The sequence below is a fragment of the Buteo buteo genome, chromosome 27 (assembly GCF_964188355.1).
Source record: "Buteo buteo chromosome 27, bButBut1.hap1.1, whole genome shotgun sequence".
Classification (NCBI taxonomy): Eukaryota; Metazoa; Chordata; class Aves; order Accipitriformes; family Accipitridae; genus Buteo; species Buteo buteo.
In genome coordinates, this window is record NC_134197.1 from 174,295 (window position 1) to 200,242 (window position 25,948).

At 40.7% G+C, this 25,948-nt stretch overlaps 1 protein-coding gene across 3 annotated transcripts in view; it reads right to left on the minus strand.

The window, feature by feature from the left end:
• The window catches only part of PDPK1 (3-phosphoinositide dependent protein kinase 1), a 35,931-nt gene extending 19,093 nt beyond the window's left edge, over positions 1-16,838 (minus strand). Inside the window, exons 1-4 of one of the 3 annotated variants that reach the window (XM_075058832.1) lie at positions 16,709-16,838; positions 8,896-8,961; positions 8,652-8,799; positions 2,425-2,694 (exon numbers count right to left, since the gene is read on the minus strand). In XM_075058832.1, the coding sequence (XP_074914933.1) occupies positions 2,425-2,637 (213 nt within the window). In that variant the 5' untranslated portion in view covers positions 2,638-2,694; positions 8,652-8,799; positions 8,896-8,961; positions 16,709-16,838. The remainder of the gene's footprint in view (positions 1-2,424; positions 2,695-8,651; positions 8,800-8,895; positions 8,962-16,708) is intronic. The other 2 variants (XM_075058833.1, XM_075058831.1) reach the window with 2 other exon arrangements.
• Positions 16,839-25,948: the final 9,110 nt, after the last annotated feature.

A 25,948-nucleotide genomic window follows, 5' to 3' on the forward strand; every position in this document is an offset into this window, starting at 1 on the left:
TTGGTGAAGATCTTGGGGAGTACAATCAGACCTCTGAATCTACAACCATGTTTAATAAGAACACAGCATACATTTTTAACAAGATGTTTTGATAAGAACATGAAGATGCATGCCCCACAGATCAAGAGCTCTGGTGTTGATACATCAGAGGATTGTGCTGCCATCCAGAGGAACCTCAACAGACTGGAGAAATGGGCAGGCAGTAATCTCATGCAGTTCCCTTTTTTGAACCGCAAACTCCTCCTCCTGGGGAGGAACAATCTTAAGAACCAGTATATGCTGTGGGCTGATGGGCTGGAATGCAGCTTTGCAGAAAAGGACCTAGGCAGCAGATGAGTCAGCAATGTGCCCTTGTCACAAAGGCGGCTGCATTAGGAGGAATGTTGCCAGCATGCTGCTGGAGGTGATCCTTCCCCTCTATTTAGCACTGGGAAGATCACACCTGGAGTACTGTGTCCTGTTCTGGGCTCCCCAGTCAAACAGAGTGAAGAATCTCTCATTTGAGGAAAGGCTGAGAGAGATGAGATTGTTCAGCCTAGAGAAGAAAAGGCGCAGAGGAAACCTCACCAATGTATATAAATATCCGAAGGGGAAGTGTAAAGAAGATGGAGTCAGGCTCTTTTAAGCAGTGGGCCAAACTGAAACACAGAAGGTTCCATTTGAACATCAGGAAACACTTTTTTACTGTGAGGGTGACCAAGCACTGGCACAGGTTGCCCAGGGAGGCTGGAGAATCTCCATCCTTGGAGATACTCAAAAGCTGTCCAGATGCAGTCCTGGCCAACTGGCTCTAGGTGGTCCTGCTTGAGCAGGGTTTGGATGAGCTCACCTCCAGAGTTCCCTTGCAACCTCAATCCTTCTGTGATTCTGTAAGAGCAGCAAGCAAGTTTCCTTCTTGAAGGATGCAGTCTATAGGCTGAAGGCTACAGTCATTATTCTGAGCTTAATGTTTTTAAATTAAAAAAATCCAGCTGCTGAAGACAGGACTGGACATTATATTTTAAAAATAATAATAAGCAAGTACTGTTAAGTCCCCTCCAGCAACAGTTTGTAACCTGTTCAGTGGCCATGGAAAGAGCATAACCAAGCACCTCCTGTGGAACATTATGAAAGGCATCCCTAAAACTATTGATCAGTTTCTAAAGTCATAGCACTGCAGTAATGGACCAGAACTGCTAAGGTTGACAAAGGAGGTGACAGGTGGGAAGAACTAACTCCCAAACATGCTCTCTCTAGCACTATCTGAGGCCCAGATGATTATGGTAACTGAAATATTTCTTGTAAAACTCAAAAGAATAAGGCTACGTATGGATTAATGTTTTCACAGTATTCAGTCTCTCTCCTGCTGCCCACCTAAATGCATTTAGTCCCTAGACTTGGGACCAAAAAAACATCTACCAGTGAACAGGTAGCAGAATGCTGGAACAGAAGTTTATTCAAAGTCGGGGCTAGGCCCTATGAATTTCTCTGTTTACAAGGAACATGGTGCTAACTTTCAGAGACCACAACCAGAAATTAAAAGTTTCTCACTGAAGCAGAGTATTCTGCTATACCCAAGAGGCAGCAACTCTGCTGCATTCTTTAGGGAAACTTGCAAGTTGCAAACTATGTATTTAAGCGCAAATTACTCCTGATGACTACTAGAGGCCTGCTTCCTAAACACCACAGTAGATCGTATAGGAAGAACCAGAAAAACCCAACATTTAGAGATCAACAACCAAAAGGTACATACAATAAATGACAAGTGAAAGATGTGAAAAACATACAAAAATACTACTTATTGTCTTACAATGGGGCAACTACAAAAGCATCAAATGGAAGTATTAATTGCTTCATGGGTTCTTTATGATAACACTTAAGTAATTCATTCTTGTGCAAGGCCATGGATGTGAGAAGTAAGTTAGAAAGAATCCATTTAAGGCTACTAAATACAGAGACACTAACTGTGGCTCATGAAGTCCTTGAGGGCCATGACACTACAGGCTGAGAAAGAATATTGGAAAAGTGTCACTGTTCTTACTTTCTTCCCTAAGCATCTGGCAGTAGCTCCTGCCACAGACAGGACATTGCACAGTTCTTACCATGACAAACTCCTAGCCCAGTTCCAATCCTTTATATCATAAAATTTTAACATAAGCCATTATGCTATCAAACTTAAATTAGAAAGCAATGCCTCCTAAAAATCCAAGTATCAAGTCATCAGGATGTAATGGAACTTCTGATGAGTTTAAAAGGTACTTGAAAAATCAGCACCCGTATTTAGTGCCACACTTAATTTTAATAGTTAAACTTAAAACCACTATGTCCCTCTCATTTACTCTTCAAGCTGTTCTCTCCACATTTAAATCTCAGCAATATTACTTGCACAACAAATTTTGAAGTTTATCCAAGATATTTGGCACTTGTTACAAAAAGTAAAGTTACCGTTGAAAAAGATCCTTCACCCAGAATTTTCCCAAATTTGAAGTCATCGGGTCGTTTCTTTCGAGGCTGTGGAGGCTGCTGTCCTGTATGTTGCTGCAAGGAGTTTGAACTAGATCTTGATTCAGCAGCAGTGCCCTCCATGTTAGATCCCTGTCTGCTGCCACAGGTGGAAATGACAGATGGAGTGCTGGAATCTGCTTGGTTCCTCACCATTGATGGGGATGAACAGGAGCACAACACCACGCTAGACTGGATTGGAACAGCATCATACTGAAAAGAGAAATGAAACCATACCTTCAAACCACACACATCTGCACTTTATATCTGTAGAAGCATCAGATAAAGTCCTGTTTGAAAGGGTTATCATTAAAATGTCTTTAGGAGGGAACATTAGTATTTATTTTGGAAATAGCAGCTCTTAATTTGTTTAACAACTCTGTTTTAGGTCATGTTGCACACACATGTATAGCCATAAGTCAGAAGTCTGGACACTTTAAATTAAAAAATGCTTTTTTTCCAAACTCAAAAAAATGCTCCCTAACACCAAGGTATCAAATTTCACGGTATACTCTCCTATGAATAACATGATCTTTAAACTTTATTTTGTGCTTAGAGACAGAGCCATCTATCCAATCTTAACAAGTAGTAGTTTCCCTGAAACTAAAAGAATTATCCAGTTATGCAGTAAACACCTATATTCACAAGTAACATTAGTTTAGAGATCCAAGTTACAATGAACTGTAAATGAACAAGTAAAGCAAGAAAACTTCAATGGAGACAAAGGATACATTCCTACATTTTTACTTGGAAATTCACTTTCTCCAGTAGTATTTCTCTTTAATACACATTGGGGAAGTACAGAAAGAAGAGAGAAAAACATACAAAAGACAGATCAGCTGGAGGGTTTAATAATCAGCAATATCTAATACTTTTTTGAAGAATGCTCTGGTCCATGACCTTTTAAAACAAGGGAGATTACACTATTTAAATTGTACATATGGTCACTTAAAGAGATTCCCAATTCCAGAACAAAGAACCAGATATAGCCCAGAAAACAGCAAGTACAAGAAGATACACTCCAAATACTGATTCTTGTAATATACAAAGCGAATCATCATTTGGTATCCTTTTATCAATTTTTCCAAGTAAGAGCAAAGAAACTTGTCAAGCTGCTTTCTCTCCCTGTTGGCAATGTACCTCCATTAGTCTGTCAGGTGTCTGCTCCAAACGTTTTACTTGAAAGTGGCCAGAAAACACAGACAATAAGAGAGCTCTGGTGAACTACTTCTGATAATAAAAAATGAAATGGTATGAAAAACAGAGGGAATATTTAAGAAAATTAACACCATGCCTGAATATTATTTTTTAATCTCAGTGTTCTAACATACATGCAGCAGAATGAACCTATGACCTAAGGAAAATCTCCTAACCTCAAAACAGATGTATTGTACAACCCTGACCTAGTCTGTAACATACCTCATGTTGATATTCAAATAAACATTACTTCTGACAAAAATAATTTTTTATCTCATGAACTTCAATTTGATTCAGAACAATTTTCTGCATTTCTATCAGAAACCACTTTAAAAGGGAATTGGACTTGCATTCAATCACGCATATGGGCTTAAAGCACCTAACTCCCCAATTAGCAATTACTCACTTGGCCGTGCTCTATGCAGTAGGGAAAAGCAGCCTTTATTTACTGCTAAACTTCTTTCAAAACTAAGATACAATTCAGAAATACACTTTACTTACACATTTAGTGGCATTACAGAACAATGTGACACCAACATATTTCTAAGCATGCAAATGTATACTTTCTAAATTGAGACAAAGGTAACAAGGTCAAAAAGAGTACAGCTAAAAACTCCACTCTCCATAATTCATGTATAAATATCAATTTCCACAAGATTGAAAATTAACTATTATTAAGCAACTACTCTAAACAATATCTTCCAAGGAGCATAAGGGAAGATTCCCTTTCCAGTCTGAGTGCAGCCTACTTGCCCCAGGATCTCTATTGCTTCTTAGGGCTTTTTCCAAGAACTACGACTACACCAATAGCGCAGCAAATCAAGAACAAGTAACACCTTCTTCTATTAGACCTTTGTCTGAGTTTTGTGATACAGCAGAGACTAATGAGGAATTTGCCTATAATGATAGCCATTTGCTACATTTTGTACAGCTTTTGTGAGGACAGAAGGGGGGCGAGCCTGGGGGAGGACTTGGGAGACAGATGGCGAGAATTTTGCTTTTTGAAAAGTTCACTAACTCCCTGAAGGGGCAGTATATACCCCTACTCAGAATCAGTTATGCAGCATTCTTCCCTTTGAAGAGGAGAAACTATATTGATGCTATTATGAAAACAGCACATACACACTGAAGTATTATGCGTGCTGTAGGTCACAGTTCCTTTTACGCCTTCCATGCAGATATTTTAGCTTCCCCAGACTAGTTATTGTCCCTAACATTCTCATAGCCCAGCTGAATCACCTTTCCTTCAGACAGCTATGAAAACAGCAGCCTGTATAAAGATACATAGTAGCTAGAATTAAAAAAAAGCTTGTACTCTTTCTTATCAAGAGGGCAGCAAGGCTGACACAAGCATGACTGCTCAACAACCTAAGTGATGCCAATATAAGAAATATCCCATTAATCGAAATATAGTAAATAAAAAACACATGCACACAGACTAAGTATCAGGATTTAAATGATGAACTGGTGGTTCCAGTCAGGCTATTCTAGAGCAACTGAGGGTTTACAGGTAAATAAAGCAGCAACACCGTGGGGGATCTGATTAGATTCTGCAGCTAGCAAGATCACCTTGAAAAAACAAACAAGAAAAAAAAACACACCACAAAAGCACCAGAGAGCACTGAGAAAAAGGGGGAAAAAAGATGTTGGACCCAGTGTATTTCCTTGCATAGTATCTGATACTAAATCACAATGAATATCAAGTATAGAAAAGTCATAAAGGGAAGAAGAGACAGGAGTAAAGGGCTTTGTAGGAAGAGATCGTTATTTCCAGCCAAGGTATAACGTCAGTTAGTCCCCTGACTTTCTCAAAGGAAAGTCAAGATTAAGAACAAGACAGACAGAGGAAGATGCAAGAGATTTAAAGTATCAGTTACCTAAGAAATGACAGAACTATGCAACTAGGTGTGTTGCACCTCACCATTTATAGAGAAGGTCACTCCTACACTTGTCTTTCCACACTCCACATTCTTGTATAGTATTTTGTGTCCTGTACTATTTACCTCCTCAGTTTTATTTTGAAAGACTCAAAAAAAAACACATCTGCAGAGACTACACATGTTTCTACATATATGTCTTCACATACACCAGAGACAGGACACAGGCTAGTTCATCCCTTTTAACCTTGTATAGCCACTCTTGCAAAAATCAGGTTTAAGATTCTGCTTCTGTTGGATACAGACTTTTTTAGTGAGATATGAAGTCAATCACTGAAGAATTCAAAAACCTTCTAAACTGCATCTGCAGTTCTCAGAACCGTGAAGATGCTCTCCTTCCAGCCATTACTAACATTTCTCAGCTGGTAAGCCAATGAAAGCACAGACCCTCACATAGTGACAACACACTTACCTACTGCACATCATAGATCACCATGGACCACACTGGTAACCACTAATCTAATCATTCTACCTCTGCTTTTAAAAAACTAGTCCCTAACACTACCTACTTTACCAAGCTCTTCAGGGTGCTGTTTCTAATTTACTTCCATATAAAAATTGTTTCCTTCTTAGTGCAACATACTGTGAGTTTGAAAACCCTAGTCAGGAAGAAAATAACAAATCTGCTGAAGGTTAAGTGGAATTATAGATCAACAGATATATCAAAATCTTGATTAACTAATTTTCACTAAATCACTAGAAACAGGCTTCCTTTTATTTACATGCCATATGAAATCAGTCCTTATATTGTTCTTTTCCCCTCTTGCCTGCAAACAGTAGAAATAAACCTTAAGAGAAGAAAACTTGAATCAGTGCAAAAAGCCCATTAGATATCACTACATTTTTCCTTTTATACTTTCCTCACTCCCCTTTGTCTCAAAAGCCAGTCACAGGCAAAGCTCCCAGCTATCTAAAAGGACCTATACTTTTTGGAATCCTTTTTGCAATTCAGCATTTTGACAACAGCACTACCACCACAACTTTTAATATACCTAAGCATATCGTATGCATCAAATACCACACTGCTCTAAAGCAAGTACAACCACGACAACTGCATCTCTACTAGCTTTTTCCCACTGCAAAATCTGCAACACTGCTTTGCTGATACAGTTCTACAGTATTGCAAGTATGCTGACACAGTATTGCAAAAAATACTTCTAGACACTGGGCCTTCTGAAGTTTCCAGTATCTTTTACTTCTATCCTAACTGACATGATACTGAACCCTGAAGATGACTGAGAATATATTTGCTATCACTGAAACTCTACTACCAAGATCTCATTTCTGTTATGAAGAAAATCAGTGAACAGGGTCCTAACTTATCACTTGCCTGATAACACTGAGTCTGCTGACTGTATTACTAACTGCTGACTGTATTATTGAATCTCTAGCTGCATTAAGACATAGGGCAGACACAATCAGAAAAGCTCTTCCATCCACTTACCTATAAGGCCAATTTTTTTGGAAGCATACCTTGCTAACAGAGTATTATTTACACAAAGCAACACGAGGTCTACACCTCAACTGGTATATTTGTTTTGATTATAAACAATGCTGATGAGACTGCATAAGCTAGAACATTGGCACAAGCCTCTTATGAATGTTTTTTATGGTAAAATGCATCACAGGTCTACTAAATGAAATAATGCAGATAGACATCCATAAAACATTTGACTTGGCATTATATAACGTCTGAAATACAGACTACTGTTGAGGAAAACGAATATAGGACACGTTTTAACTAATACTGGTTAAATTCTTAAACAACTTATAATTAATAGTCATCCCCAAAGAAGGATCTCTTCCAGTTCACAACTGAATTGACTCTTAAACCAAAAAGGCTGAAAGAAAAAGAATAACTGCATAAATTTAAAGACTAGGGCGGGGGGGGGCGAGGGAGGGGAAGGCCACACACCATTTGGCAAAAAAGTATATCTCTTACTCAAAGCAATCCACAGCTTTTGGTAAATTAGAAAATCAGTGAGACTTTATTTTTGTTTCTACCAAAACACTACTACAAATTAAAATATGGTCCAAGAACTTAGGCATAATGGTGGGAAACAAGTGGACAAAGAACTTAAGCTAGTCCATACCTGAATATACAGAACTAAAAAGCATCAAATAGGAGAAGCAAAGCCTTACTGCCACTAGTACTGTGCAAACATTAAGGAGAAAACCAAAACAAACCAGTTTCAGGAGAAAATCAAGACACTGAACTCCTGGAAAAACATCTAATCACCTGACTAGATTAAGCTCCTGAAATCTGTGTTCATTAAAGGATCTGACTCTTTTAGCCTTGCGGTATCAGAGAACACAGAACTCCAAAAATTATGATCGCCTGCAATTCAACACAAGTCTTACTGGATATAAGAATTACTGCATGATGTATGTCCTAAGTACTAAGACTAAATTTTGATAAGAATTTCACAGACCATCATGAAGATAAATCAATACAAACATGTATGTCCTACATCAGCAAAGTCTGCTTAAGAAATTATAGGATTCAGAAAGCAACATAGCAGCACTCTAGAATATCTATGAATTAACCTTTTCACTTGCAAATAGAATTTGAGAGGCTTTCAAAACAGATACTACATGATACAGTATAAGATACCCTCCCCACATGTCATAGTATCCAACCACAGCTTTTACACCTCTGCCAAACATAGCCCTTTGATACAGAAACAGAAAGATCTTCCAAAATCTATGAATCTAAGATTCAATGTCCGAATTAATATACTTGTCTTCAAGTAAAAATATGGAGTCCATCTATTTATCTGTGCTATTAAGGAGGAATAAAGGCCTTTATTCCACATTGAAAGAAAGTAATTGCGTGCATTGGACAGGTGTTTTGTAGTTTTAGAGACAAAGCTGACTTGCTACTATTTATCAATACTGACATTCTGCTAAAGACAGTTTAAGATAGATAAGGCTTGACCTGAGAGGTTTTATAAATTATTTTGATATTGTCATACAAGCCAAAAATTCTGAAATTGAAATTTATTTTGTATTGCTTATAACTTAAACATTGACAACCTGGGGTCTCCTAAGGATTTATCTGAAAAATGCAAAGGGAACAAATTAACATCTAGGTAGTTATATTTAATATATTCTTTTCATGGCACACTGGTGTTTCAGAGGGTTGACAAAGATGCAGCAACTGCATCTGACACACATCTTGTATCTGTAAAAGAGCATAAGAAAGGGCAATTAACAGATATTATGCACAGCTTTCCCATTGGCCTCCTCCCCCCTCATATCCCACAATGAAAATGTTTACCTTCTCCAGGTTCTCCAATACCTATTTGTGACAGCCTCCACTTCAAAGGCTAGAGTGCGGTACACCCTGGAAGTTCCAGCATATTCCAAAAGAAAAAAAAGCAACTCATCAGGTCATATACTAAGATGGGCCTGAATATATGTCCTCATACTATTCCTCATAGTACCTAAAAAGAGAATGCAGGCAAAAGCAGGGTAGCTCAGCTACAAGAAACATAAGATACAAAGAAACACTGATTCAGAATAACAAAATCCAACTAAAAGCCTCACCTTCCAGGGCAGAGAGCACAGCACAGGTGGCACTTCCCTTTACATACCAATCCCATCCAGGAGTGATTTGCAGGAAGCGTAATGACTATCACATGATCCCTGTCAATATTCAACACCAGTTTCCCTTTCATAAACTGTGTACTCTGCTACATCAAAGCGACTGCTGTGAATGAAGGCAACCCAGAAAAATAATAGATGGTGTGCCTTCATAAACTGCAGTAAACATCAATTCTCATACCTTATATGCTCATGTCTACTTATGCTCTGGACTTCTGTCTAAAAATGGACTGCCAGACTTTCTGCTAAGTGACCAACAGCATCCCCTTTCTATTAACCGGTTGTACATATGTGTGTATACAGGGAGAAACAATATACTGAATAATTTATGAAACTCCGTTGCATGGCAGTTTCCATTTATATATGCTTACAAGTTTGTCAGATAATTTAAAGAATTTAATAATACATCTATTTGCCAACATTATTATTACCTTTAAGGAATTAAAATATTTACCTAAAGAAAAAGAGAAAATCCATTCATATGCCTTAAAAAGCGTCAATAGATGCTGCCAGACTGTCTCATCATTATAACATAAAATCAAGCATGTTACGGATGAGACAAAACTCAGATTAAGCTGAGCCTCAGCAGTACTCCTGAATGCATTACACAACTAGTAAACTGTTCACTCACCTAACAGGTTAACTTTGACACTCAAATACATACAGCCATATTAAAAAAATTAACACACCATAGTAATTGGGAGGTATTTAAAAATATGTACTCTGCTCACACTTTCAGCTTGATAATTACATATCTCCCCAGTCAAGAAGGAATACCACTACACCGGAACAGTAAGGAAACCAGACTTGGAAGTATGCTTTCAGATTCTGAAATCTGAGGAAAAAATTGCCAGAGGTTTTAAAGAACCACACTCAACACTCATTCATTGAAAAGAAGGAATATATTAGAAAAAAAAAAAATTGTAACTGAACACTACATTGGCAAATACCTAGTTTTCTCTGGGATGAAAACATTAAGTCATACTTTAATGACTTATCTCTGTGCAGCAGAGTGCAAAACATAGCATTAAAAAAACCTAGTTAAAAAAAATCTGATCAAAAAGGGTGGTATTAAGGCATTCGTAAAAAAACCCTCCTGTTTTTAGGTACTATACAAAGCAGTTAATTAAACAAGCTGGTTAATCTTCAACATACCACAAGTGAAGTTTATATTGAAATGACAGATCTTGTTCAACCTTTCATAAGGCAGATAATTCAAATGTCTAACACAAAATCATAACAAATAAAAGCCACAGGCATTTCTAAGAACAAACACTCCTCTCCAAAAAGCAAACTAGGTACTTATTAAAAACTGTACTAGGTTACAAAGATGCCAAAGATATTTTCCCAGGACAACAGGATGTTATTTTTCTACAGAGAAGTTCTCTGAAGATCATAGTAAACCATTTTCTTCAAACTGCAGTAAACAAACCCTACTCCAAGTATTAGTTATTTGTACATATTAAAAAAGCATTAACATCAAACATTAATCTTCTGTAGCACAGTGGTTTGCATTTTGTTGTCTAGAGCTGCATCAGCACTCTTTCAAACCTCATCGTCAAATGGTATGCAAAGATTATCGTAGAGAACTTAAGATCTAGCTCATAACCCAACAAATTGCCCATCAACTCCACGTCTTGAAGAAACTGACCATTACAGTCAGCAAAACAGTCTGAAGAGAAACAATTTGTCAAAATCTATACTTTGATCAAGGTTCAAAAATGGTTACTGATTACAAGATTTAAAAGAGCAGGTTGAAATCTCGTATTTCAATTATAAAAGCTATTTTAACACAACTTGGTTTTGCAAAAAAGTCATACGTCTATGTGGAGTGAAATTTTTTGATCTCAAAAGTTGCTACATGAAAAATCTATTGCTTAATAGACCATTTTTATGAATAAACCATGCAAGTTTCAAAAGCCTTCAGTCGTATAAAAGGAGGACTTTGTTGTTGTTTGAACAGGCTGCCATGCTAACTGATATAAAGAAGTCTAGGTTCTGATCCACCAAAACAACTATGCTCACCTTCATGTGCAGTGTCATTTGAAATCTCTCAAATGCTGGAAGGTAAGCATTCATTGAAGCACTGCATAAAACTGTCCCCCCCGCTCCCCCCCCCCGCTCCCCCCGAAAAAAAATCTCTTAAAGTATCTTGATAGAAATGACCATCATTTAAAAGAAAAGAAAGACTACTTTAAAAATAATGTCCTGGTAATACATTTCAAGAATAAAGATTGTGTTAATGGAAGAGGAAAGCTTGGAGCAGATAACCCTTCAAAGACACTATTCTACCTAAACTGGGTGGGACCTTTGCAATAGTGGGAAACAGAAGTATGAAAAGAACTCAAGTTAATGTAGTCTGCTTGATATGTTAACAGTCCTAATACAATTTAAAGAGAAATTACAGTAATATGAAGGTAATGTTGAAAATACTTGTAATAAATCATCATAAGATACAGTCATTATTTCAGAGCAATTTTATATAAAGCCCTAGCTAAGCCTGACATAATGTCATGCTCTAATAACCTGTGAGAATCTGATCAGTAAGATAGTTTCTTTCAGGGACTTTTCTTTGTACTACCGTAAGGCACAAGCAGGTTGTTAAAAAAGACTCTAGTATCTAGCTGGCAGTTGTTTGCCTCATGTTCAAAATCAATTTTGGTAGATACAAGTCCTTCAAAACATACCTTCAAAACATAATCAAGAAGATTAACTTTGAAGAAGAATCAAAATTAATCGTCCCTTCTTCTTAAGCTTTCTGGATGTACATCTTCACAAAGTTCATGGTATACAAAGAAGTGTTTTAGAGTTTGGGGAGACACACTGTATTGTTCATATAAAATAATCTCAAAACACTAGAAACAAAGCTCAGCTCTGACACTCCACGCCCTTCATAACTGAACTGATCATTTACCACCAGTTCCTTACTTTCTGCAATAAATCTACAACACGGTTTATCCATAATGAGTAATTAGGAAATCAGATTCATGTTATATCAGCAAAAATAGAACCAACAGGCTCAAGGATTTGGAAGCACAGAGGACACCTCTACATTGTTAGATTGTTTTGATTCTTCATTTAGCGAATAAAGATATTTTATACACATGACTGATTTTGTTTCTACAGAAATTAATTTCTCACATACAGAGCAATGTTGACCCAAACATTTTAGTTAATGCAAATGCCTTTTTCTAAATTTGACAACCTTACACATAGGGTGGTATGTCCTGCCACTAACTTCCAGGATTCTAATTCCAAATTCAGGTAGGGATTAAAGCTAATGAAGATTTGTAAGAACCTGCGTATCGGCCAGTTACCCTCTAACCTCCTCTACTGCTAAGCAAAGCATAAGTTCCAAGCACCCTCAGGGGCAGACTATTTAAGGCCTCTTTCCACCACCTTCTTCCCCCCACCCCAAGCCTCAAAACAGATCAGAAACAGGAAACCACAAAAATCTCTAAGAACCTAAAGTCAGCCTATGGCCCAAATAGCTATATATGTAAACAAGCCATTGAGAATTCATTTCACACAAACAGATCCAGGCTAGCTCACAAGAAAACAAAAGCCATCTGTAATCGCAATAGTCTAGATCACATTCTACACCATCAGTTATCTCATGAAGCACACCAATATTAAGAAGTGTTGCGCAGCATGGATGGGGGCTCATGCTAACAAACACAGAAGGACTTCCTATACTACGCTCCTTGCTAGCAATTCTAGGAGGTAAAGAGAACAGCTTGGGGTGAAGAGCAGAGAGGCAGCCACACAGAGGTGGCAGCAATGTACAAAGGTTGGACAGCACAGTGAAGAACTGTAAATTAGATTCTTGCAGGATTACTAAAGAACTAAACATCAAATGTAACACTTCCTTTTCAGAAGAATGTGCTAAGCAAGTTAATCCTTGCAACTTTTCACCATAAAGAGTTATAGAATATTGGCCAGGTGAAGTATTTACAGCTTGTGTTTTAAAGCAGAAAGCAAGTCTCAACTTCAACATTTAGTCACACAACAAACCAGTCATTTCCTACAGCACTGTTGAGTAGAATCCATAAGGTGTGAAAAATAAGGTTCTAGACTGAACAACTAACTTTGTACATGTTGTGTTCAGCCCTTCCATACGCTTTAGTTAGACCTTAGTAACCTTCCACAAGCTTACCTGCAAATAAGACATAAGAAAGGGAAGTGGGGAGGGAGAAAAATTAGCTCCTTCCCCTTTTTTGCTTCTTTATTGCATACACATAATCTAACTTGGCCACCTGCAAAAAAGTTCTCCCATTTGAAATACCAGAAACAATAATTCCTTGGCTTCATACAAATTCTTCAGGAAGTTCCAACATGAGGAACTTGCAGAAGGATTTTATCTTTCAAACATAGTATTTTCTGAATTAAGTTTTTATCTTTCTATATTAAAAAGTAATTTCTCACTTGCATATTTTCTGATGCGATAAATGTGCTAGTTCTACAGCAATCCGCACAGCTTTTCTAGAAAAAAAAAAGGTAAAATACAAGTTTACTGTTAAAAAACAGGGTTTACTAAAATATTTCACCTCTTCATGTATCAAACCTATTTTTATTACTTTGCCAGTTTATTACTTTTTTCAGTCTAACAAAGTGACTGTGCCTTCGTTTCATGCCTTCTGTACCAAAATTCCTGCAAGTACTTCAATAGTCAGCACCCCTTTCCAAGTTTTTCCTGCAATGCTGCCTTCCAACTGATCCGCTTTAGGGAAGTAAAATGAGTCTGAGTCTACAGGGTGTCTTACAATGTCCAGCTACAGCAATCTACTTGTAGAGTTTCAAGAGCTATATGAAACAGACATTACTTCTAGCACTGTAAGTAACAGGCCAGTAACCCAAAGAATAATTTGCTTTAAAAAAAAAAAAAAGCCTAACCACACAGTGGATTCATTGTTTAGTTGAACATCACTATTATATCCAGATTATTCTCTGGATTGTCTCCTTTCCGCTAGCTACCAGCACTTCCTATGTTAGAAATATGAATGCATATAGAATTGCTCCTCTTAAGCTTCTTCCATTTTCTCACCTTTGAGCACCTACTCAACATCTGTATCTTTTACTGTTTTCTATTCCTGCAGCTTGCTTCAGTAAAAGATTTACAGAAAACTTATCCCAGTTAAAAGCCTATGCATGAGTGATAAAGACTAGTCACAGCCTTATGCTGAAAACCCAAGAGAATATTAAGTAGACAGGTATGTAAGGAAAACCCCTCAAGCCTGTCCGAAAGTTTTATAGCTACAAATAATTCCTAGCATAGATGCAGAACTTACTCTATTAAGAAACCAGTTCTTTGAAAAGTGTAGTTCATATTAGTTCCAGGGGTGGGGAAGCTAGCAGTTTTGTTCAGACATACCCGTGACCATAGGTTTTATCAGGTCAGAAACACTGGTGGAATCTAATAATCACTAGAGCAGCTGATCCTTCCAGTGAAGATGTTGCTGAAAACGAAGATGTAAATAACCATTCTTCCAGACTCTTGATTTTGAGAGGAAGAGCAATTCTTGATACGAGACCCAATATGCTTATAATGAAGGCATTAACAGCAAATAATTAAGACCATACTGACACCTAAAACTAAAGCAGCACTAAAGTTCTTTCCTTCTTAAAAGTGCAAATCTCTCCTTGGTACCACATCTTCAGAAAACAGTAGAATGTTTTAGGAATTGTCCCCACATACACGAATACAAAAATTAACTGTTTTGGCAGAGGAATGCTGGAATATTCCTTTCAAAGCTGTGCTCTATTCCTCACCCTCCCCCAGTCTTTTGCGTTCATAGTAAAATAATCACAGAACTTATTAATGTCATTAATTCCACCATACAAACATTAACAGCAACTTGCTCAGAGTCTCAGAAATACTGAATTTCCCATATTTGATATAACCTGAATTACAAAAAGGTTAGCTGAATCAAGCCACCTCCATCTGCTACTGCCAGTCAATACGCTCCCCTGACCAGAGAAATATTAAACAGGATGGAAGAGAAGGAATTAAAAATAAGTTACCCTGAAAAAATAGTTTTAACAAAAACGGTTGTCAGTCAGCTTTGCTCTTCATTCATTCTCTCTCTGTATGTTTCTCTTACAGGCAGGGATCTAAACCATATATAGAAAACAAACAGCAACGGAAGTATTTTGGAGAGAAAAACCTGGAAAGGGAGGCAACAAGCAAGGACAGAAGCACAAAAGGAAGCATACTCCCTGTTTAAAAGAGTCCAAGCAAACAGAAGTCATCTCTGATGCTGAGAAGGCGCCATATGGAGCTCTATCAAGTGGCAGAAAAGCAAAACTAATTCCTTTAATAATCAAACATTACTTTATTTCATAATCCTCAATGCAGTACTCCATGTCGTCCCCTGTAGGGCTATTCCACATAATAATTCTCATCTTCAGACAACAAATATGATTATATGTAACACCCCGATGAAACAAGCAGCGAGCAGGAAGAGAAGAGCACACTGAAACAGGACTTCAAGCATCAACGCAGTTATGCCAGTCTCCATGCAGAAGACCCTCCTTAGCCAATTCCAACCGATGAAAAAGTTTTAAGCGCTACAGAGTGGAGCTTGGCAGCTTGCAACTGACAGAAAGAACACAAGACCCAAAGCACAGCAGTACGCACACAAGGATAAGGAACATATCCCTGCCAGTTAATCACACTGACATCAACGAAAGCTGGCAGTTATTTTTGTAAAAACCACTCTTTCGATACAGGAATTTCTACACTAACTAAACTGTATAATCTACAACGTAAACTACGATTTACCATTACCAGTTCTGTATATCAGCTACAACTCCATCCTACGTTAGTCAGTGCTCACAAAACGTTACGAGTTTTACGCCGTCGGACCAATGTAAACAACCGTGTTTGAAACGGCGTCCCACTGCGACCCTCACGACCTTCCTCACGCGTTTGCTCCCACTACAAGCAAAATCCCTTACAGAGTGACAGGTGGCTGCCCCAGGGCAACAACGCCGGCTCTCCCGCTGGGAGACGGCCCGGCAAAGCCACGCCAACGCCCCGTACCCGGAACCGAGAACGAAGCTCCGCGAGAGGCCGCGGGGCGGCTTCTCCAGCCTCGGCCCCAGCCTCGCTTCCTCTCGCGGAGGGGCCGAGCTCGGGGCGCCCGCCGCCGCGCTCGCTCGCCTCAGGGCCCCGCCGGCGGCCGGGGCGGGAGGGGGGCCCTCCCGCGCCAGGCCCGCGGCGACCCAGGAGCCAGAACGGGGACCGGGAGGCCGGCCCCACGGACGGCAGGGCTTTGCCCCGCCGCCCTCCCTGTCCGAGCGGGCGGCAGGCGGCGGGGCCGCCCGCGAAGCCCCACCGCGACCCCGCCGCCGGGCGGCGCGTAGGGCACGGCTGGCCACCCCCTCACGGGCCGGCCCCGGCGCTCGGGCCTACTCCTCCCCCCCCCGGCGCACCGCCAGCAGTCCCGGGCGGCCGCGGCGCCGCGCCCCGCAAATCCCGGACTCACCAGGTGGCTGCTGGTGCTGGCCATGGGCCCCGCCCGGCCAGCGCGGCCCGCGCTCCGGTCGCCCTTTAAGATCCCAGCGCACGGCGGCCGAGCCCGAGCCAATGGGGCGCCCGCATCCTCCGCCCGTGACGTCACCCACAACAATCCCCCCCCTCCCCTCCGCCGCGGGCAGGACTTCCGCGCGGTCCGCTCGCTCACTGGCGGCGCCGCCTGCTACTCGCGTGCGAGGCCGGGCGGAGCGCCCCCCGTCAGCCTCCGCGCCCCCAGCCGAGCTGAGCATGCGCGGTGGTGGGGCTGACGCCGCCGGCTGCAGTTCCTGTCGGGAGGCCTGCGCAGGGTGAGGGCGGAAGGCGCCAGGCAGCCTGGCAGCGCGGCCGCCCCGACCTCCACCGCGCGCTCGCATCCGGGGTCGTGCCACGACGCAAGAGTGCTGTGGGAGCGGCGACGTGGTGACGTCAGGAGCGGGCGGGGAGTGCCGGGGCGGTGCCCTGGCGGCGGTTGGGGGCGCGGGGCCTTGCTGTTGGCTGCGCCGGCGCCTGCCCGCGCGAAGGTGCGCTGAGAGCGCCGAGTCCTCATAAATGCGTGTTTCAGTACAGATGTTCGCTCTAAAAGCCTGCCTTCTCTGGGAAAAATACACCTTCCCTGTGCCCCTTGGGTATGAATTCACCGGTTCTGACGCGCAGTTTTCATTCCAGGGCTTTCCTCTGCAGCCTGGGAACCGAACCATTTTTACCCCTAGTAACAAACGTTCTTTCAGGTAGGTGTGCAGAAGGGATGGAGAGTCTCGCCCGCCTGCGCTCACCAGCACGGGAAGAGATTCCTCCCGGGAGCCGGCCGGCGCCGATGCCAACCACCAGCAGGGCCACAGGCGCGCTGGGAGGGATGGGCCGCTTGCGCACTACGCTCTGTAGCAAACAAGTTGCGTTTGTCAAGGGGTCGTTGAATTGTGAGGGATTTCTCAAAAGGATGATGCAGGAAAGGACCATCTGGTTTACTGAACTGCATCGGAATCTACAACATACAGATGCCTAGCTTCAAATGGGGGATGGGGTGGAGGGCCAGGGCAGCAGCAGCGTCACAGAGTTGAACTACTTTAGAAAGATTCTTGCACTAGCCCGCCTAAATCAACTTTTCTGTATGATGATTTTTCTCTTCCTTTTCTTCAGCAGACAAGTAGAACAACTGATTGTAGTCTAATAAGAGGTTGGGCCCGGGGCGGGGGGAGGGGGGGGGGCGTTTTTCAAGTACACCTCCACTCTTTTTCAGACTGTATCCAAATTCTTGGCCTCTCTCACAGGCAGTGTTTTCTTCCCCAGATTCTTTCCAACTGATTTACATTGTCCTGAAGGTATCATTCCTAGACTTGGATATACTATTCAACTGCGGCCTCATTTCTTACAAGTAGAATGAAATAAGTACTTGCTACTGTTCTCAAATTACATATCTCTTTTTATGTGCTATGATAGTATTTGTCTGTTTGCAGTAACATCTCACTATTTATTCATTATTTATATTATGGTAGCCTGGAGGTCTCACATCCTATTTCAGTATATTGCTATTAACCTATTATTTCCCAATTTATATTAATACATTTGTTTTCTCTTTCAAAGCGCAATACTTTGCACTTTATGGAATTTCATGTTATTTAGACTGTACTTAAAATTTGTCAGAATATTTTTTCTCCTCATTTTCATCTCCCCAAATGACTAAAATCCTTCCCAGAACAGTGTCACAAATCTTGTATGCATACTTTCTATTTTGTCACCAAAATTGATGAAAATACTGAATCAGACCAAGATTAAGCCAGGATAGACTCCTGGAATACCACTTGAAATGCTATTTCAGTTTAATGGGAAACTATTAATGATTAGACTCAAATGCATTTTCAAGAATTGTAATCATTCATTCATAAGTCTAGGTGGTATCATTTAGGCCAACTAGCTTCCTTAGTATTCCTTTAAAATTGAGCTGTGTCAGAAATCCTACCAGAGTCAAATTATGTAATATCTACTTCTTGCCCATCATCACCAAGTAAACTCTTTTGTCAAAGATGAAAGTTGATGTATCAATTTATATTGTTTTGTACTTTTTAATCCTCTAAATATTTTTTAATATTTTTTAGTAATTTATTCCAGAATCCTTTTAAAGTATGAAGTTAGGCTAGTTGCTTTATCATTATTTTGGGCCCTATTTTTCCTACATTTAAAGATGAGACTGTTTATCTTTCAAAAGTCTTCTAGGTTTCTCGTCCTGCATGACTTCTCAGAAATAATTTTCAGCGTTGCAGAGACTGCTTCAGGTAGTTATTTATGGTTCGCTTGGGGTTTTTTTTGTTTTTGCAAAAAATACTTTAGGGCAAATTCTGTCTGGCCTTGCAGAATTTAACACACCTGTTAAGGGGTTTAACTCAGATTTTGTGTGTGCTACTATCATCATGTTAAAATGAATCATATTAATTATCTCCATTGTTAAACTATGTTTTTCTACTGAAACGGAAAGGGGATGCTGTATCCTTCAATCCATTGCATATCATCTGTTACTCACTCCCTTTCTTGCTCAGTAACGGGCCTCTACTCTCCCTTTTTCCTCAGACTGCTGACAAACTTGTAGATTTTGTTGCTGCCCCTTTTCTATTTAATTTTAGTTTCTCAGTTTGTTTTCAACTGAGCAAGAGATAAAAATCTCTAGTGTACAAGTTTTCCAGCAAGTCTACTCTAAACCTCTGCAAGATGAAGCCATTGGACTCTGCAGCATTGTCTTCATCTCAAAGGATGACACAGCAATGCTTCTCTTTACAGCACCAATGAATGCTTTCCATGCTGAAAGGCTTTAATTGATGCAATATACTGGTATTTCATGAAACAGCTTTAAATGCTACTGTGTGCTTTGCCACCTCTGTTCTGAAGGCACCATACTTCGTTTTTCTATAAAGGAAAATGCTACAGTTTGTCTGATGTTAAGCAGCAGAACCTAGCAACTTGCCTATAGTGATGCTGTTGCCAGATTTGTGTTTGCCTCAGCTCACGTACGGTGAGATACATGTATAGGCTGTATGGCTGATCCGCAGCCCAGATAAGCAGGGATACAAGTGAATCAGAATATCCTGTCAGCCTAAGATAGCCCTACTGGAATAGGAAGTGAGTCTGAACAGAACTGTCGTGATGCATAAGTTTAATTGAATAGTCATGTAATATTATTATGAGTCTGCCCTTCTTCATTCCTTCCTTTTTTTTGTGCTCACAGCTCTGGGCTGTGAAATAGCTGTAAACTTTGCTCTGTGTGATCCATAAATTTTACTAGTTCTGTGATGGGCTTGATGCTTTTTGAGCCTTATAAAAATATGCAAGGACATAAACAAACATAAATGCGACTGTTCAATCAGCTGTGTGGACCATTATCATACTGCCTAGGTACAGAGCCAAAACTGTGAACAGATGATAGAAAAATTTTGCCAGATCAAATGGAAAAGAGCCTGCCTTTTGGCCAAGAGGGTCTGTTTGAATTTGCATATGTAAAAACCAGCAGAGTGACAAAACATTCAGTAGCCACGAACACTGTTACAGCATTAATGCCCTAAGCTACACAAAAGCTTTTTGCTACTTGGCAGAGTTTCTCCTACTTGCCATACCATAATTCAGCATTGATGTTTTCCCAGAAGTCTCTATTTTCCATGATCCCAGTTTATTTACAAAATTTTAAAAATAATACAACAAATCTTCTGCCTACCCTTTCTTGCTAAGAGTATCTTATGCTTTTGCCTACTGAAGTTACAAGTCTCTTCCTACTCTGCAAGGTTCTATGACGTCAACAGCATCATTCAGAAAATGTCTTTGTAATTTATCCAAGAACCACATTCAAGTGCAGATACATTCCTCTGCAGTCCTGGGTGCTAATCTTCTGCTGTCACATGACCTCTAAACTGAGACAGCTTGGAAAAAGCCTACTGTAGTTTTAGGTATGCCCAAACCATTACTCCTGTCAAAAAGTAAACTGGTGTTTTACAACTGCAGTTAATTGCTGGTGTAGCATTTTTGCTATGTGGTACATGTGTTTGCATTTCACAGTGCAAGCAGTAGAAGCTGTGGAGGCCATGTTAACAGATAATCTCTCTACTACCTACCGAATATAGTTTTATTTTAAGAAAAAACATTATCTTTGGAAAATAAAAAGTGTGTAGCAATCCATATAAAGAGAATTAAAATAGGAGGGTAGTCTTATGCAAAATGCAGGAAAAAATGAAATCAACAGAAGTAACAGCAGTAGTATAAACATAATCCACAAAGCAGGTGTAACTGATGTAGCCTTTCGCCAATAACAGTGACAGAAGAGAGAACTCTTTGGCACTTGTAAAATGTAGACAATTAAATTAGGCGTCTAAAATATCTTTCCCTTTCTGCCTCTGACTGTAGACATCCTATTTTAAGCATAATTTAAATCCCATTTCCATGGTCCCCAAACATGAATGTGGAGACAGCATTCCCTTCATACACTGATCCATACTTGGAAGCTGCTTAGGTGTTTCGCTTCAGCTACTTTTAGTACAAAATGTTTTGAGAGCCTCATTTCTGTGTTGGATCTGGAGCATTCATCTACATTGAGTTTAATCAATTTATGGAAGACATGTTCTGTGAATCTTTCTGAACTACTGATTTAGTATATGGTGGCTTGTGATTAAGCTGAAGTTTACATAATGACCACATTTAAACTTCTAAACCTGCCATTCTGTTTAAGTAGCTCTACCCCTTTGCATTTCTTACCAGTGCGTAAAAGCAGTCACACCTCTTCTCTTCCGGTACCTAGTGCGGCCTTAGTTAATTTCCTGAACAGGGTTGACGGGATTTGTTGAATACACACTATTGCAGAAGAATACAGATAGAAGGAAGAACTCCTTTCCTGGAGGAAATAATGTGTTGTCTTAAGATAGTTCACTGCAGTGTTCGGAGAGGTGAACTGCACCTCCCCTACCCTGCTGAGTGAATTGCAATGGTGATTTTTTAAGAATTGTCTGCATCTTTGCCATCCACCTGATGACAGACATTTAATTACCAAGCTGAGGGAAAACGCAGAAGTAATTTAGTAGGTTAGAGTGGACCAAAAGAAGCATTTTAGAAACACTACAGGATCTCAATGTTCAGTTTTACAGGCAGGAAGCCTGTGAAAACGGGGCTCTTCCAGCAGGTGGCAATGGCATGCTGCGGGACGGGGCGCTGCCTGCGAGGGCACCGGTACCGAGCCGCGAGAGACCGGCCGGGCTGCCCTGCAGCGGGGGGAGCCGGCCAGGCGACCCAGCACAGGCGGTCCCCCACCACCCATCGGGCAGTTCCGCAGGCTCTGAAGAAAGGGGGCAGAGCCCGATGCTGGTTACAAGGTTCATTGACACTCCAGACAAGGTGAGGTGGTGACCCAGGTGCAGGCTCCAACCAGGGAGTCCAGGAGCAGCAGGGATGCTCTGACACAGGTCCGAGGTCTCTCTAGCAGGCACGGCTAGAAACAAGGCTACAACGTCGGTCCAGGGTCCATCCAGGAGTCAGGGACAGAGAGAAGACTGGAGACAAGCTACAACATCCACCCAAGGGGTCCGTCCAAAATATAACCTGCCTAAAGCCTAGGTCCAGAGGCCATCCGGGAAATGACACAGAAACAAAACTAAAGACAAATGATGTCACTGTCACGGTTTAACCCCAGCCAGCAACTAAGCAGCATGCAGCTGCCCACTTACTCCCCCCAATGGGATGGGGGAGAGAATCAGGAAAAAAAGTAAAACTTGTGGGTTGAGATATAGACAGTTTAATAAGACAGAAAGGAAGAAATAATAATGATAATTATGATGATGATAATACTGATATGACAATAATAATAATAAAAGATTTGGAATATACAAAACAAGTGATGCACAGTGCAATTGCTCACCACTTGCTGAGTAATGCCCAGTTAGTTCCCGAGCAGCAATCCGCCCCACCTTGGCCAGCTCCCCCCAGTTTATATACTGGGCATGATGCCATATGCGCTGGAATATCCCTTTGGCCAGTTTGGGTCAGCTGTCCCGGCTGTGTCCCCTCCTAACTTCTTGTGCCCCTCCAGCCTTCTTGCTGGCTGGGCGTGAGAAGCTGAAAAATCCTTGACTTAGTCTTAAACACTACTTAGCAACAACTGAAAACATCAGTGTGTTACCTACGTTATTCTCATACTGAATCTAAGACATAACATTATACCAGCTACTAGAAAGAAAATTATCTCAGCCAAAACCAGGACAGTCAGGCCTAAATAGAGGTAAAATGGAGCTCCCAGGCCCTGGGCAGAGGATGTGAGTCCCAGGTGAGACTGGTCATGCCAGTTAAGGCCTATTGTTGCACTTTAAGCCGTGACACTAAGACAGACTAGACACAGCAGTTCTCTCCATAGAGACATGTATTCCAGCTGTGTTCTCACTTAAGTATCTGAATCATATGGCTATGGCAAGCATTTCTGTAACTGACCGTACAGGTACAAAATCACATGTAGCTCTTTGGGTATTAGACCCAGAGAGATAAATTAATTTTTAATACACAGTTTGCAAATGCAAGCAACTATATTGCAGCAATAGGAAAACTTTGACTATAACAAACGTAAGAAGATCAGAGACAGGCATATTGTAAACAAACCCTAGACTTCTCAGTTCATGTACACAAGTTCCATTCAGATTGGCAAGTGACTTTCATGTCACTGGACTATCTAGCCCCAGAAATATTGCTGAGCTGGCTCCATTTATTTCTTTAGAGCTGGTCCAAGATTTCCCAGTCACGGAAGAATGCATCCTGTGTTCTCCCTCCCACAGAATGCTGATTAAATAACTAATTTCCTTATTTCCAGCAGACAAAAAAAACTCAGTTTGGTGGTAGCAGCAGTGCAGATTTTAGGGCATGAAGGTAAGGAAAGGTGATGAGAGGGATCATTAGTCTTTAAATGGCATATATGATCTTTAGCTATGTAAAGAAGAAACTGGTATTAGGAGTCAAAAGGTTGTATTACCTATGTATTTGGCAGTGGTGCACCTCCTACTGCAATATATTGAGCTGTCAGAACCACTGTGCAAGCTATTGAAAACTAATCTCATGAAGTTGGGGTAACCAGTTCTGCACACTGAAACCAGGCGGGGCATGCTGCTGATTTATGTGAAAGCATTCTTAATTTTTTTTTCTCTAGTACTGTGAATCTCATTCTGAATACATCTATTGTCTGGTTTTGAATGTAAATGTTATGAATGTTATGAAAAAGTTTTCACTGAGCTGTCCACATTGATGCCCTGCTTCCTTTCTTAAACTAATGCTTTATTTAGACTTGCCTATGGCTTTTTCAGCATTTGGCAGACCACGTTAGAAAAAGATAATACAAAAGACAACTCAGTACTTGCATTTAGACTGTAATGACTGTTACTTCTGCGCTCTGGCACTGCCTATATTAGGCCTCATGTGAATCAGCTTGGCTCAAAAAGCCATATTGTGTTGGGCCTGCAGTACTATATGAATATAAATGTACTACTTCTAGACAGAGGCAAATACCGCATAATACTGGGCTGTTGTACATGCACATGATATCTAGAGCTGATGCTGTCACAGCATTTTGTGCGCCGCACTCCATACGCACTGAAAATAGGAAGTGTGTTGATCAGATCAGTATGTTCACCAGCCCTAAAATGATGAGATTTGACACGGGGATTTTGTATTTTGTCAATTAATTTGGCTTCGTGAGCATCAAAGAAGCAGCAATCCAAGTGCTGTAGTTTTGTGTTGCAACTTAATCCTTGGCTTGCATGTTGTTAAAACCAGACAAACAAAAGCCCCTGTGTGTTCATTCCCTTTCCTAGCATAAAAAGAACATCCCCTCCTTTTTTCCAGTTATGATCACCAGTACATAAACATGTATGTTGTCAAATATTACAGTTCTTGCTTTAGAACTAATAGTTTAGATCTCTGTACTTGATTAGCACCTCTGTCTTCAGAATTGCTATGCCTCTAGCAGGAACAGGTCTGCAGATTAGATTAAATTACTGAAGATTAAACAGATTATTTTCAATTTTGGGTGTTTTTACTGGCTACATGAGTGAACATGTGGATGGCTCTGTGAAAGAGCATACACTCTGCTGAGGGATGCTGGGAGACTCAAGAGACTATGCTTGTCTGGAAAGGCCTGTGCTAATAGAGAAAGACTTCTGCAGCACAGGATTTATGACTCACAGGAGCACAGCAATACAGAAAAGATGGAGTGATAGGGCTGTGGAGCTGGAACTGACAGAGTTCACACTGGGCAGTTTGTAAGATGGTGCTGCTCCCAGTCTAACCAACTTTCTCTATCCTTTGTTTACACAATAACCAAATTTAACAAAAGTAAACTAAAAAGAGCAAGTTTGTTTCTTTTTGGAATTACTCTCCTCCTATCTGCTTACTTAACCAGGAAAAGATTTATGGCTTTGTGGCTTTATTTGGCCATTGACTAATGGCAGTCTCAGGAAAAAAGATTGCTTTCACAGGCTTGGCTTCTGCACTTTTGAGCAGGCATTTGCAGATCAGTGATCTTGAGCCCTGAAGCTCAGGGCTGCCGGGCATGTTTCAGCATGCCAAACACCACTAGTAGATGCTTGCATTTTGCTTTGATGCATTAGAAGCCACACTGTGAAGACAAGTCATCCTAACTTCGAGGGCACAACAGGTTGAGTGCTGTGTGTTAATGTTTGTGACTTGTTTGGTGTTCTTTCAAAATGAGTTTGTGTCAGTGCTGATACCTATACTGTTGAGAAACATGCAGTCTGATCTTCTTACCCCCTCGAAATGAGCATGCAGATGACTAAACAACAGAATGTCTGACAGCGATACAGCTGCTATCACTCAGTACTGGGAACACCAACACATCACCAGAGGTATAGCTATTGGGTGGGCACTAGCAGAACTGTACTGGTACTCACATGCCATGGGATAGTTCATTGTGCTTGTCCCCCTTGGCTTTATGAGCTGTAAAATATATCTTCACTCAGGAGCCGCCTTATCCCTTTTTCTGTTGATAGTGGTAGCAGCAGCACTGGCTTAGTGCTTTGGTCTGCGAACTAGGAAGCGCGTTTAGTTCTTCCCTCTCCTAGTTCTTCTGTAATGTTTTCAAACCAGCTTTTCCTAATGATTCATATAGTCAGTGTTTTCTAAACTAAAGTTCTTTCCAAAGCTCTCGGGCACTAACTTCTGAAAAATCAAAGTTGCATTAATTCCTCTGCTT